The sequence below is a fragment of the Pelophylax lessonae genome, assembly GCF_965119305.1.
Source record: "Pelophylax lessonae genome assembly, chromosome: 4".
Classification (NCBI taxonomy): Eukaryota; Metazoa; Chordata; class Amphibia; order Anura; family Ranidae; genus Pelophylax; species Pelophylax lessonae.
In genome coordinates this window covers 396,046,388-396,062,072 of record NC_138771.1, presented here as the reverse complement: position 1 = coordinate 396,062,072, position 15,685 = coordinate 396,046,388, and the positions used below count along the sequence as shown (strand labels likewise).

The 15,685-nt window shown below is 43.4% G+C and overlaps 1 protein-coding gene across 1 annotated transcript in view; it reads right to left on the bottom strand.

The window, feature by feature from the left end:
• The window catches only part of HSPA9 (heat shock protein family A (Hsp70) member 9), a gene marked incomplete at its 3' end in the record, with an annotated part of 663,406 nt that overhangs the window by 97,997 nt on the left and 549,724 nt on the right, over positions 1 to 15,685 (bottom strand). The window contains exon 14 of the mRNA XM_082253601.1: positions 2,162 to 2,256. Within this exon, the coding sequence (XP_082109727.1) occupies positions 2,162 to 2,256 (95 nt within the window). The remainder of the gene's footprint in view (positions 1 to 2,161; positions 2,257 to 15,685) is intronic.

Below are 15,685 nucleotides of genomic sequence, written 5' to 3'. Positions count from 1 at the left end.
ATTAGTCATCCTTTCAAGTGGAGGTCCTTCTCCTTCTTTTTCTTCTGTAAAAACTGAACAGAAGTATTCATTAAGGCAGTCAGCTAGCCCTTTATTTTCTTCTACATAACTTCCGTCCTTTGTTTTTAATTTAGTTATTCCTTGTTTTAATTTCCTTTTTTCATTTATATATCTGAAGAATGTCTTATCCCCCTTTTTCATAGACTGAGCTAGTTTTTCTTCTGCCTGCGCTTTAGAAGTTCTTATAACTTGCTTGGCCTCTTTCTGCCTAATCTTGTAGATTTCCTTATCTTCATTGCTCTGGGTTTTTTTATAATTACAAAATGCTAGCTTTTTATTTTTAATGATTTGGGCCACTTCTGCTGAGTACCACAGTGGTCTCTTCCTTTTTTTGCTTTTACTGACAAGTCTAATGCAATTTTCTGTTGCCTTCAATAATGCACCTTTTAAGTAGTCCCATTTCTCCTGGACTCCATGTAATCCGTTCCAGTCTGATAAGGACTCATTTATGACTAATTTCATTTTTGAAAAGTCTGTTTTTCTAAAATCTAAAACTTTTGTTTTTGTGTGGTGTGACTCTTTCACAGTTCTTATATTAAACCACACTGACTGGTGATCACTAGATCCCAAGGTTTCGCCTACAATGACATCATATACCGAATCCCCATTTGTGAATACCAGATCCAAAATGGCCTCCCTCCGGGTTGGCTCCTCAACCACTTGTTGCAGAGACAACTCCAGTAGGGAATTTAGAATATCTGTACTCCTGGTAGAACTTGCTATTTTGGTTTTCCAGTTTATATCTGGAAGATTGAAATCTCCCATAATGATAACTTCTCCTTTCATTGTCATTTTAGCTATTTCTTCAACTAGTAGATCATCTAGTTCTTTAACTTGACCAGGTGGTCTATATATCACACCTACACGAGTTACTGCATGATTAGCAAACTGCAACGTAACCCAAACTGACTCTATGTTGGCCTCACCAACTTGTATTAGGTTAGATTTAATGCTATCTTTCACATACAGGGCCACTCCTCCTCCTTTCTTGCCTACTCTGTCTCTTCTGTATAAAGAGTACCCTGGTATGGTTATGTCCCAGTCATTTCTTTCATTAAACCATGTCTCCGTAACAGCCACTAAATCTACATTCTCAGATTCCATTATTGACCCAAGTTCATTGATTTTTTTACCTAAACTGCGAGCATTTGTAGACAGGACTCTGAGCTTATCATTTCTTAACCTCTGTGCTTCTGACCTGTTCTGGCATTGTTTCGGGGGGCAATTGGACTCTTGTATTTTCACTCTTTTGCCCCCCCTTCCTAGTTTAAATACTCTTTCGCAAATTCTTGTGGGATTTTGTGGGATTTTCCCAGTCTGCAGTGGTCAGGACCTACTAAAAGTAGTCCAAGGAAGGAAAAATGTGAACCAGTTACAGGGCTCATAGGTGGCCAAGGCTCACTGATGCATATGGGGAGCGAAAGTTGGCCCGTGTAGTCCAATCCAATAGAAGAGCTACTGTAGCACATATTGCTGAAAACTATAATGCTGATTCCAATAGAACAGTATCAGAACATACATCACAGTTTGTTTCATTTAGGGCTGCGTAGGTGCAGACTATTCAGCGGGAGCCATGCTTACCTGTGTCAAGCTAAAAGCCTACAATGGACTCATGAGCATCAGAAATGGATCATAGATCAATGGAAGAAAGTGGTCTGGTATGAGGCTTTCAAAAATGGTTTAAGAAACATGAGTTCGAGGTTTTCAATTGGCCTCAAAATTCTCCAGATCTCAATCTATTTAAGCATCAGTGGGATGTGCTAGTAAAACTAGTTCAATCCATGGAAGCCCTACTTCACAACTTACAGATCATGAAAGATCTGCTCCTGATGACTTGGTCCCAGATACCACAGTATATATTCAGAGGTCTAGTAAAGTTCAGCCCTGACAGTTATGGTGGGTGGGTGGTCATAGTGTTATGACCAGCCACATAATGTTATGGCTGATTGGTGTATATTGCAAGTGAGCCCTATAACTTTAGTGTATTTTTTTTTTTTTTACTGAACATTTGCTCTCAAACCATTATGCTAATATGTGACAAAAGATTATTGCAATAGTCAGAGTGCATAAATGTCAAAGAATAATGAACTTCAGCACTAACCTTTCTTCTTCTGTCCTCCTCTGCATACCTTTCTGCATTTTTCACCATATTTTCAATATCATCCTTGCTTAGGCCACCAGAGGACTGAATAACAACTGGAAAAACAAAGCATGTCAAGAACTAATTAAAATGGCAATACAAGTATTAGGCAATTATAATCAATTATGAATATAGTGGTCAACTTTTTTTTTATAATCAATTAGTTGGCCTGCATACAGAAAGCATTATTTGTTTCTATATCAGAAAATACAGTACAGCACACATAGCTCAATACACTGTTCATACATGCCACTATACACACATACAGCTCCGTACACCATCCATACATGTCAGTAAGTGCCTGAGAACATGTAATGTGTGAGCAGCAATGAATCATGGGACATAAAGTCCTGGGCAGGAGAAGAAAGTGATTATAAAAAAAAAAAAAAAAAAAAAATCAAAAGATTGATAAATATATACAACCATAATTCTACATATCAAGGGTTCACTCTAAATGCTATTAAGTGTTCCAAAATATAATTAGTTTTACGGCAACTAAACAACTGGATTTTTTTCTTACCGAAAAATCCTTTTATATGATGTTCATTGACGGACACAGCTACTTTTATTTTTGACCCTTGGGTTCTGCTGCTCTCCTTATGAGTAGGACACTAGGCGTAAAATAATTGACTACTCCTATAGGGCAGTCCCAGGGGGTATACTCTCACTTTCTGCTATAAGACTTCAAGTTTTGTAACAAGCAGTGTCAGGAGAATACATAAGAGTGCTGGGTGCTGTGTCCGTCATTGAACATCAGAGAAAAGGATTTTACGGTAAGACAAAAATCCAGGTTTTCCCTTTCGTTCATTGACAGACACAGCTTGTTATCTTCTTTGACCTTTGGGACGTCCCAAAACAGTGTCAACATAAGTGGAAAAAATATAGCAATAAAACACATTTTCCAAAAAGCTAAACCTAGCCAACCAGGAGCTCAACCAGGAACAACTGGAGCTCACCTACCAGGAAAAAAATACACCCTCAAGAGGCAGGAGCCTCTGCAACAGCAGGTTGCAAAATTATGCGGCCAAGCACAACATCCACAGATGCTAGTACATCCACCCTGTAAACCTTCGTGAATGTGTGTACCAACGACCAGGTGGCTGCCTTGCAAACCTGGGCCACCGACGCCTGACAGAAGGCACTAAAAGCCCTTCTAGAATGCGCGTTAACAGAGAATGGAGGAACCTGACCCTTGATAGAATAGGCCTGCTCCACCGTTTGCCTGATCCATCTGGAAATGGTAGCAGCCGATGCAGTCTGCCCCTTACGAGAACCATCCGTAAGAACAAACAAGGAATCCGATTTGCGAATCGACTCATTTGCCGCCAAGTACACCCTGATTGCCCGAACCACATCCAGGGAATGCAAGGCAATTTCTTTTGGATGTTTGGGCTTAGGACAAAATAAAGGTAACGCAATGTCTTCATTTAAGTGGAACCCCAAGACTACTTTAGGAAGGAATGACTGACAGGGATGAAGTATCCATTTGTCCCTATGAACCATCAGGTAAAGTGACCGATAGGATAATGCAGCCAGCTTTGAGACGCTGCGTGCAGAAGTAATAGCTATCAAAGTCCCCACCTGTGACAGAGTAAGCAGGAGAAGAAGTTCATGAATATTTTCAAAAGACGGTTTTTGAAGAACCAACAGCACCAGATTAACTTTACTGGAGGAGCCAGATGGCAAAACCCCTGCACGAAGGTCTGAACCAGGGAATTTGTGGCCAACGGGTGTTGGAAAAAAATTGCCAAAGCTGAAATCTGACCCTGGATGGTGCCCAGGGCCAAACGCTGATCTACACCTCTTTGTAAAAACTCCAGCAGACATGACAACAAAAAGGAACGGGGGGAACTCCCCCGAGACTCACACCAAGCAATGTACAGTCAGGTCCATAAATATGGGATCATCGACACAATTCTAACCCTTTTAGCTCTATACACCAACACAATGGATTTGAAATGAAACAAACAAGATGTGCTTTAACTGCAGACTTTCAGCTTTAATTTGAGGGTGTTTACATCCAAATCAGGTAAACGGTGTAGGAATTACAACAGTTTTATATGTGCCTCCCACTTTTTAAAAGGGACCAAAAGTAATGGGACAGATCATAAATCAAACTTTCACTTTTTAATACTTGGTTGCAAATCCTTTGCAGTCAATTACAGCCTGAAGTCTGGCACGCATAAACATCAGACACTGGGTTTCATCTCTGGTGATGCTCTGCCAGGCATCTAATGCAACTGTCTTCAGTTCCTGCTTGTTCTTGTGGCATTTTCCCTTCAGTTTTGCCTTCAGCAAGTGAAATGCACGCTCAATCAGATTCAGGTCAGGTGATTGACTTGGCCATTGCATAACATTCCACTTCTTTCCCTTAAAAAAACTCTTTGGTTGCTTTCACAGTATTCTTTGGGTCATTGCCCACCTGCACTGTGAAGCGCCGTCCAATGAGTTCTGAAGCATTTGGCTGAATATGAGCAGATAATATTGCCCGAAACACTTCAGAATTCATTCTTTGTCAGCAGTCATATCAATAAATACAAGAGAACCAGTTCCATTGGCAGCCATACATGCCCACGCCATGACACTACCACCACCATGCTTCACTGATGAGGTGGTATGCTTTGGATCATGAGCAGTTCCTTTTCTTCTCCATACTCTTCTCTTCCCATCACTCTGGTACAAGTTGGTCTTGGTCTCATCTGTCCATAGGATGTTATTCCAAAACTGTGAAGGCTTCTTTAGATGTTTGGCAAATTAATCTAGCCTTCCAGTTTTTGAGGCTTACCAATGGTTTACATCTTGTGGTGAACCCTCAGTATTCACTCTGGTGAAGTCTTCTCTTGATTGTTGACTTTGACACACATACCCCTACCTCCTGGAGAGTGTTCTTGATCTGGCTAACTGTTGTGAAGGGTGTTTTCTTCACCAGGGAAAGAATTCTTTGGTTATCCACCACAGTTGTTTTCCGTGGTCTTCCGGGTCTTTTGGTGTTGCTGAGCTCACCGATGCGTTCTTTCTTTTTAAGGATCTTCCAAACAGTTGATTTGGCCACACCTAATGTTTTTGCTATCTCTCTGATGGGTTTGTTTTGTTTTTTCAGCCTAATGATGGCTTGCTTCACTGATAGTGACAGCGCTTTTGATCTCATATTGAGAGTTGACAGCAACAGATTCCAAATGCAAATAGCACACTTAAAATGAACTCTGGACCTTTTATCTGCTCCTTGTAAATGGGATAATGAGGGAATAACACACCTGGCCATGGAACAGCTGAGCAGACAATTGTCCCATTACTTTTGGTCCCTTAAAAAGTGGGAGGCACATATACAAACTGTTGTAATTCCTACACCTTTCACCTGATTTGGATGTAAATACCCTCAAATTAAAGCTGAAAGTCTGCAGTTAAAGCACATCTTGTTTGTTTCATTTCAAATCCATTGTGGTGGTGTATAGAGCCAAAAAGATAAGAATTGTGTCAATGTGCCAATATTTATGGACCCGACTGTACGCCTTCCAAACGCGATGATAAATCTTTCTAGAAGTAGATTTCCTACCTTTTAGCAGAGTAGGAATTACCGAATCCGACAACCCTCTGTCCTTCAGTACCTGGCTTTCAATAGCCAAGCCGTTAAAGCCAGCGACCGTAAAGCAGGATGGATGATAAGTTATTGAGACAAAAGTTCTTCTCTAAAAGGGAGTCACTAATGGGCATCGGCTACCAGTCTTACCAGGCCTGCAAAACAAGACCATCGAAGCCCGTCTGGGGCCACCAGAATGATTGGAATCCCTTCTGTGCAGAAGTTTTGGCAGTAGCTGTAGTAGAGGAAAGGCATATATTCGACGATACTGTCCCCAAGGGGCCACCAGAGCGTCTGCCAAAGAATCCCGAGACCTTGCCACAAACCTCTGAAGCTTCCGGTTGAGGAAAGAGGCAAACCGGTCCACATCGGGGGTCCCCCACCAGAGAGACAGTTGTTGAAACCCCTCCGGGTGAAGGGACCATTTGCCCGGACTCAGTCGGGCCTACCGACTGAGGTAGTCCGCCTGCCAATTTTCCACCCCTGGAATGCGCACAGCAAAGAGCTGTAACAAAGCGCTCTGCCCACCTTAGAATGGCAGCCACGAAGGCACTTCTGGTGCCCCCTTGGTGATTTACATACCACAACAGTCGCGTTAACCGATTTAATCCTTACCAGACATCCCTGCAGATGATCCATCCACTGGGACAAGCAAAGTCTGATCTCCTGAATTTCCAGGATATTGATCGGAAGACTGGACTCCTCCCGTGACCAAACTCCCTGGGCCAATTGCATGCTCAAGACACCACCCCACCAAGACAGGCTGCAGTCCATGGAAACCACCGTCCAGTACAGGGGAAGGACTTTCCCTGCCGAAGCTCTGGGGAACAGAGCCACCGCAGATGCCCTCGTACTCCGACACAACCGGACCATTTGGCTAAAATCTCCCTTTGCAGAGGTCTGGTATGAAACTGAGCAAACGGAAACAGCCTCGAAGGTGGAGACCATCAAACCCAGCACTTGTATGCAGGTCCTGAGAGATGACCGGCAGTTGGATAACAGGATCCGAATCGCATGCTGCAACTTCAGCAGTTTCGTTTCTGGAAGAAACACCCGAGCCAAGGCTGAATGCAGAGTCAAGCCCAGGTAGTCTAATTTTTGGATGGAGTCAGAGCTGATTTTTGAGAATACAGAGTTCGCACAGTGATGTCCAAATCGTCCTGTAGGACAGACTGAGATCGTCAAGGTACCCCAGTTTCGCAATCCCCCTCTGTCTCAGCAAGGCTAACATCGAGGCCAGCACACTTGTGAACACCCAAGGAGCTGAAGCGTGATCAAAGGGTAACACCATGAATTGATAATGCTCCTCGCCTACGGCAAAGCGAAGAAAATGCTGATACACGACATATATTGGAATATGAAGTCAAGCTTCCTCGATATCGATAGAGGCCAGAAAATCCCCTTGATGAAGGGATGCCACTACCGTGCGATTGGACTCCATTTTTAATTTCTGAACCCGCACAAAGCGGTTCAGGGCCTTGTGGTCCAAAATTGGATGGACCTCGCCCTCCTTCCTGGGGACAGTAAAAAGGTTTGAATAAAACCCCTGAAAACTTTCCGACTCTGGAACTGGTACATTGACTGCTTGCGATAGCAAATCCTGAACCGCCCCGAGAAGGCACTGTAGCCGATCCAGGGACAGGAGCAGGTTGTAAGGAAAGAACCTTTGCCGGAGGCAAAGACAAACTCGATCTTGTGACCAGACCGAATCGACTCGAGGACCCATTTTTCTTCAATGAAGGAAGGCCAAGGGTCCAGAAAAAAGCGAATACGTCCCCCCACCCCATGTACGGGTGAGGGCGCCCCTTCAGGTAGAGGAGGACTTGTCTGCAGAGCCAGCGGAGCCCGCTTTTGATTTACCAACCCAGGGTCTCTTGGAACCCTCGAGAATGTATGGGAAACTTTCAAACCCTTTTCCTGCCACCCCGCATTAGCACTTTTTGGAGGCCTGGTCCGCAGACCAGCATTTCAGCCAAATCATGCGGCGGAGTCACTGCTGTCTCAGACACCCTGCAGGTCAAAGGGGCGCATCCAGAGAGGCATCACAGTTATACGGTAACCCCTGTATCAACTGACCCGCCAGTTCAGGGGGACTGCTGACCCTCTTCCAACTCCTGGTGAAAAAGCTCTGCCCATTCCGTCAAGGTCTGGGAGACCAAGATTATGGCAAACACTGGGCTCAAAATTGAACCTGCCATGGCAAAAAGGTATAGGACCAGAGATTCCGCCTTCCTGTCTACAGGGTCTTTAAAAGACGGAGCGTCCTCCAGTGGTAGAAGTGTGGCTTTATTTAACCTAGAAATATGAGAATCCACCACCGGTGGAACTGTCAGTTTCTTTAGGAGGGACTCCCCAAAAAGATAACACCTAGCGAAACGCTAAGGTACCCCAACCATGCATTTCGGGGGAACCCCACTGATTATTGACTACTGACATTTTTAAAGTTTCCCGCACTGATCAGTGCCTTCACCAGTGTCTTCTTGTGCAGATGTAGTGGAAGAGGAATGATCCTCACTTTTAGAGCACTCCAAGTGCGTGGACGCAGACCCCGTGGGATGACTCGCATCTGCAGTGACCAAATAAGCCTCAGAATCTGAGAATGCAGGTGAAGGCAGGGGGTGCTTTTGTTAGGTCTTTTTTGAAGAGCCATATTCACTTTGGAAACCAGGGACTGCAGGACCGCTGAAAACCAAATTTGAGACCGCACTCAGGGTATATGATGAAATCAAAAAAGTTTCTTTTTTCCTCATAAATGAAGTAGACAGACAGTGTGCAAACAGACGTGTCGGGTCGACGCGTTTCACGACGCTGTAGGTCGCTTACTCATAACCACACAATGAGATCACAGAAGTCGGCAAGCATTTGTAGGTAAGCAGACAAACGAGAACAAGGCGGTGTAATCACACACACCCTGAACCAATTAAGTTGATGAAAAACAACCAAGCAAGATATCAGCGACATGGCGACAACAATTGTGAGTAGCCTAAAAGACGAAATAAACTCTATTAAGTTAAAAGTGGATCAGGTGGATGATAGGATTGGTCTGGTGGAGGAGGCACAATATTTATCTGAATCTAAAACCCAAAAGCTACTTCAATCACAGCTGTTAATGCAAAAACAGATCATTTTATTACAACTTAAACAGGATGACAATGAAAATCGTAATCGCAGAAACAATATCAGACTCAGAGGTTTACCAGAATCTATCCTAGGCCCTGATCTTAAGGGGTGTGTGATAATTATTATAAATGGATTGTTGGAGCGTCCTCTTACTGACCCTATTGAAATAGACAGGAGCCATAGGGTTAAAGCCCCATGCAGTGCAGGAACAAAACACCCAAGGGATGTCTTAATCAGAATCCATTTTTTTGCCGTCAAATTGCGATTTCTGCCAGACCTATCCCATAACACCTTGCAGGTGAGGGCCATGATGAAACCTCTGTTAGAGGAGATATGCAGGGTGAAGGCAACTTACCATTGGGGCCATCCATTTCATTTAGTGGTGATGCGAGATAAAAAATAATTTCCATTAAGATGGTATGACCAACTTCCAGGGCTATTTTCTTTTCTTGGGATTTCTCCAATCCATGTACAGGACTGGTTGGGCGCTTTTGGAGGAGGGAGTCAAAAAGGACTTGAATTAATCCACCTCCTAACTCACCCACAACGGCAAGGGAACAAGTGTATAGCATCAGCTACAGCAGCAGAAGATATTCCTAATGCTCCTTTGGAGTTGTAAAAATATCTGTTACATTGAGCTGTCTCCCTAGTGTATGAGAGAGGAACTTAGGGCTTCGCCCGTTTTTCCCTTTGTTTGGGTTGACTGAGGGGGGGGGGGGGGGGGTTTCATGCAGGGAAAAAGGGATAGGAATTTTTCTCCCTTTTTTGTGCATTTTTTCTGCAGTTTGCTAGGTTTAATTGCATAATAGAATATAAGGAAATGTGATCTGGTTGGATTTTGATGGGGTATCGGGTGATGTGTCGAGGGAGGGGGGTTTCTTTTTTTTTGTCAAAAAAAAAAAGAGACGGGGGGGGGGGATTTTCCCCCTACCTCTTCTCCCCCCCCCCCTCGTAGTTTACTAGAGGTGAGCCCGCTCTCACTTACGGCTCCATGCTTGGGAGTGATTGAGTGCTCAAAAAGGAAGAGAACATTTTTTTTTCTTCTTTCTCGTCTTTTTAAGGGAAATTTTTTTTTTGCTTAAAATTTTTTTTTTCCTGCCTCTTTTTTTTTTTTTTTTTTAGAGTCTTCGGACTCTAGTACTCACGGAGTCTGCCAACCACTTCTACCCTAAAGTAGGCCGCGCCTGGGTGCGCTAAGTTAAGATAACTTTTTATCAGTTTGATTGTATATAGGGGGGCGGGGGTTTTCGGGGGGGTTTCCCCCTTTTTTTTTTGTTTGTTTTTTTCTTCCTTTTTCTCTTTTTCTTGTGTTTATGGCCTCTGTTGGGGCCATGGGGGGGGGGGGGGGGTGAGGTAGACATCCAGGACAGTGAGTGCCCACAGACGAGCGGATGTTGGCTGTAAGATATCCACATTGAATGTTAGAGGACTGTCCACCCCGCAGAAGCGTACACGTCTGTTGCAGGATTTAAAACGATGCCACACAAATAGCATTTTTACAAGAAACTTATTTTAGGAAGGATTTTCTACCTAAATTGTATAATAAAGATTTCCCCTGGGCTTATCATGCTCCTTCGCCTATTGCTAAATCGAAGGGAGTGAGTATCCTTATCTCCAAGACGATTCATTGGTAACTCAAGTAGATATTGGCAGATCCAATGGGAAGATATTTGCTAGTGAAGGGGAGTACTGGCCATACAGAACTTACACTGGTAAATGTTTACCTACCCAACTCGGAGCACTTGACATTCTTACAACAGCTAATACCAGTTATCTTGGGATTCCAGGAGGGTCATTTGGTAATGGGGGGAGATTTTAATTTTGTTTCGGAACCTCTGTTAGATACTTCAAAAAAATCTTCATGCATTTCGTACCCCTGGATACGGCGCCTACAGCGAGAACTCAATATTTTAAATTTGGTTGACCCATGGAGGGTAATGCACCCGAATGTTCAAGACTTTACGTATTACTCCCCGATCCACAACGCCTACTCCCGAATTGATCGCATTTTGACCATTCAGTCGTATCTGCCGTTAGTACTTTCTTCTTGTATTGATTGTATTGATAATTTCTCAATGTCAGACCATGCTCCGGCACATGTGTGCATGGACTGGGATTCTAGACCACCTAGACCTGCTACGTGGCGCCTGAATGAATCACTGTTACAATACCCAGAGGCAAGGGCAACAATAGATGAGGCGCTGAGTAATTTTTTTCTGGAAAACAGTGACGACTCAATGTCTCCCTCAACAATCTGGGAGGCCCATAAATGTGTGGTGAGGGGAGTTATAATGCGGGTGGCATCTCAACACAAAAAGTCTCAGGAGAAAAAGGTAACAGAGTTGCTCTCCCAAATTGATGACCTTAGCAGGCAACATAAAAAGTCACTGGCGATGGAACATCTAGGCCCCCTTACCCGAGCAAGAGAAGAACTGAACCGCCTTCTTTTTCAAAAAACAAACCAAAGATTGTTATGGGCTAAAAGACATTTCTTTGAATCTGCCAACAAACCAGGGGTAATGTTGGCAAGGGCATTAAGGGGCCAGAGGAAACAAACATATATTCCCAGCATAAAGACGCAGGGTGGGGGGGGGGGGGGGGGGGAGGTGCATACCTCGTCCGCAATGGCGGGTGAGTTTTGCACATTCTATCACTCCCTGTATAATTTGCAAATGGCAGGCGAAGGGAAAAGAGATCAGGGAAAAAAATTGAAACGGATAGAAGCATACCTTCGAGACTGGAATGCCAATACTTTCAGCAGAACAGACATTAGCTATGGAAGGAGAGATTACAGAGCGAGAATTGGAGGGTGTTATAACGCAGTCTAAGTCCCATAAAGCCCCTGGTCCAGATGGGCTTACATTGCCTTACTATCAATATTTTAAGGCTCGTTTAATTCAACCTCTTTTGAGGCACATGAACTCAGTGCAGGAAGGTGAGGTGCTACCCATAGACTCATTAAGGGCTAATATTACCCTTATCCCCAAGGAGGGGAAAGATCCATCATTATGTGGTAGCTACCGCCCTATCTCACTTTTAAACTGTGATACAAAGTTTCTAGCAAAAATACTCGCAAATCGTCTTCTACCTTATATCCCTCATCTAATACATTTTGACCAAGTGGGTTTTATACCGTCGCGCGAGGCAAGGGACAATACGACCCGGGTAGTAGATATCATTCATGAGGCACAGGAATCCCACACTAGAATGGTGTTACTTTCGAGAGATGCGGAAAAGGCCTTTGACAGGGTGGCCTGGAGTTTTATCGAGACCACCCTGTCATATATCGGTCTCAGCCGGCAGATGTTGACATATATCCTAGCACTATACACCAATCCTTCAGCAGCAGTACGTGTTAACGACTGGAGATCAGATTATTTTTTTATCTCAAATGGGACTAGGCAGGGATGCCCATTATCGCCGCTTATTTTAACACTTGAGCCTTTGTTATGCTCAATTCGTAGATCACCAGATATTGCGGGGATGTGGATCGCGGGCGAACAACACAAGGTGGCTGCCTTTGCGGATGATCTTGTGTTTTTTGCGACCAATCCAGCTGTGACACTCACAAACATCCTGGAAGCTCTTAAAGTCTATGGATCATTAGCCAATCTCAAAATCAATCTTTCCAAATCGGCAGCGCTGAGCATATCCATGCCACTACAGGAGGAACTTCGATTACGCGCATCTTTTCCGTTTCAATGGGTTGAAGGAGCGTTAAAATATCTAGGGATTCAAATTACAGCAGAACTGTCAGACTTGCATAGGAAAAATTTCCTCCCTTTATTAGGGAAGATTAAAACTGATCTGAAGCTATGGCAGCAGGTAACTTTAACCTGGTTTGGCAGGTGTAATGCTCTAAAAATGAATATCCTACCCAGGATTTTGTATGTAATGCAGGCCCTACCAATCACAATCCCACTTGTGTTCTTTCAACAGATCAAGAGGTTGTTTCGCACCTTTATCTGGGCCCACAAGTCCCCGCGGATCCGGATACAAATACTTTCTCTGACAAAAGCTCAGGGGGGGATTGGGCTACCAGATGTTTTTAGATATTATAGGGCAATACACTTGACACGAGTAGTGGACTGGCATTGCAATCCGGCAAACAAACGTTGGGTTAAATTGGAAGTCGGCGAAACAGGTCATCCGACTCCTCCAGCACCATGGTCAATCTATACCCCAGAGGATAAGATTCTCTCACACCCCACTATAGGGGCGTCAATACAAGTGACTCGACAGATTCAACATCATCCCAAAATAGCCCCAGCCCTCTCTCCCTTGATACCTATTTTGGGAAATCCGGAATTTCCCCCTGGTTGCATGAATGCGAAAATGCGATGATTGGCACAGGTTGGCAAAACCCATATATTTGACGTGTGGCCAAGAGGCCATATACCTACCCAGGAGGAAATAATAGCATGGCCAGATACGGATTTGGATTTTTTTAGTATTTACCAATTGAGACATTTTCTTAAAACATACCAGCAAAGGGGTTATGTCCCACGTGATTTAACTTAATTTGAAACGATCTGTATCTCAGAAGCCCCGCCAAAGCATTTGATATCCTTAGATAGAAAAGTAGGGTAATGGCGCTGCCTAAAATGGGAATGTTAGAAAATATAAATAATATAATTAGAAATTAATAAATGAGTGATAAAATACAGTATATATCGGTGATAACCTTATAAAGTGACTGGTGCAAATAAATATATTATATATCAAAAAGCAAATTGTAATAGTGCATGCTTAAATGTGCATATCAAATAAAGTGCTAACGTGCACGTGAAGAGCTCCCAACTATATCGTACACTGTGATATAGGTGCTATAAAGTGTTAATTAGATATAAAATAACAATTGTATGCAGCGGATATATACATAGACAGTACAATGTTGTAAAGTCTCTTAGGTCACATGCAGTGACTAAATGCAATGTGAAGGATATCCAAAAACAAATGGGTGAATAATAAAGTGACAACGCTCTACCAATGACTTTAAGGAGTGACCCCGTGCTGGGTGGTGAGGTGCTGGGTGATCCTTTCTGGTAAAAAAAACTCACTCACCAGAAACACCCACCCCACACAGGGGTATAAGGCGGGTGTATAGATATCCAGGGACCAGAGATCTCAGTATCCCCCCTACTCCTGGATCGGTACGTCCTGGAAGTGGTCTCGGAGATCCTATGTGGAGATATCCCTGGGATAATGGCGGGTCTTAGTGGACTCCTATAGGCAGGAAATGGTCCGAGGTGTCCGCGGGAAATAGCTCATAACCGTATACCAAGGGATGATAAATAGACAAGGCACATAGCGTAATACCGTCTAGGTAGTTTATTCACGCAAAAAAATAGAGAGGTACTCGCATAACAGGAAAGTATACAAGCACAAATTATCAACAGGTCGGCAAGATGTGGCGTAGCCCGGAAGTGGACTCAGGGTCGCGGGCTACGCCACATCTTGCCGACCTGTTGATAATTGGTTGCCTAGCTACCGCATGCATTTAAAAAGGGACCTTATCGGAAGTGAACCGACGCTGCTGAAGACGTATTCATTACGAAACGCGTACAGCGTGTCGCGTCACTTCCGGTTCCGCACGATCGAGAACGAGGCTTGGACCGCACCGCGCTCCAGACTCACGAATTTGTGCTTGTATACTTTCCTGTTATGCGAGTATCTCTCTATTTTTTGCGTGAATAAACTACCTAGACGGTATTACGCTATGTGCCTTGTCTATTTATCATCCCTTGGTATACGGTTATGAGCTATTTCCCGCGGACACCTCGGACCATTTCCTGCCTATAGGAGTCCACTAAGACCCGCCATTATCCCAGGGATACCTCCACATAGGATCTCCGAGACCACTTCCAGGACGTACCGATCCAGGAGTAGGGGGGATACTGAGATCTCTGGTCCCTGGATATCTTTATACACCCGCCTTATACCCCTGTGTAGGGTGGGTGTTTCTGGTGAGTGAGTTTTTCTTTACCAGAAAGGATCACCCAGCACCTCACCACCCAGCACAGGGTCACTCCTTAAAGTCATTGGTAGAGCGTTGTCACTTTATTATTCACCCATTTGTTTTTGGATATCCTTCACATTGCATTTAGTCACTGCATGTGACCTAAGAGACTTTACAACATTGGACTGTCTATGTATATATCCGCTGCATATAATTGTTATTTTATATCTAATTAACACTTTATAGCACCTATATCACAGTGTACGATATAGTTGGGAGCTCTTCACGTGCACGTTAGCACTTTATTTGATATGCACATTTAAGCATGCACTATTACAATTTGCTTTTTGATACATATTTATTTGCACCAGTCACTTTATAAGGTTATCACCGATATATACTGTATTTTATCACTCATTTATTAATTTCTAAATATATTATTTATATTTTCTAACATTCCCATTTTAGGCAGCGCCATTACCCTACTTTTCTATCTATTCCACATTTAGTCCTCGGACTAATATCCAGGGAGGCTGCAGCCTATATATACACTTTCACTTATTATATTCATCACCACATTTTTATATTTTTACATTCCCATATCTTTCACTCATACCTTTGCACATATTTATATATTTTTTACATCCAAATAGACCGTTAGCGCAGAGTTTATACTTTCCATTTGATATCCTTACTTTATACATGGTTATCAGAAGACCAAGAAGGTCTGCAGCTGCCGTTTATACGACAATGGGAACGTGAGCTTGGAGTTGCTTTGACTCCAAGACAAGTGAATAAGATTTTGACTACTGTCCATAAATCTTCTATG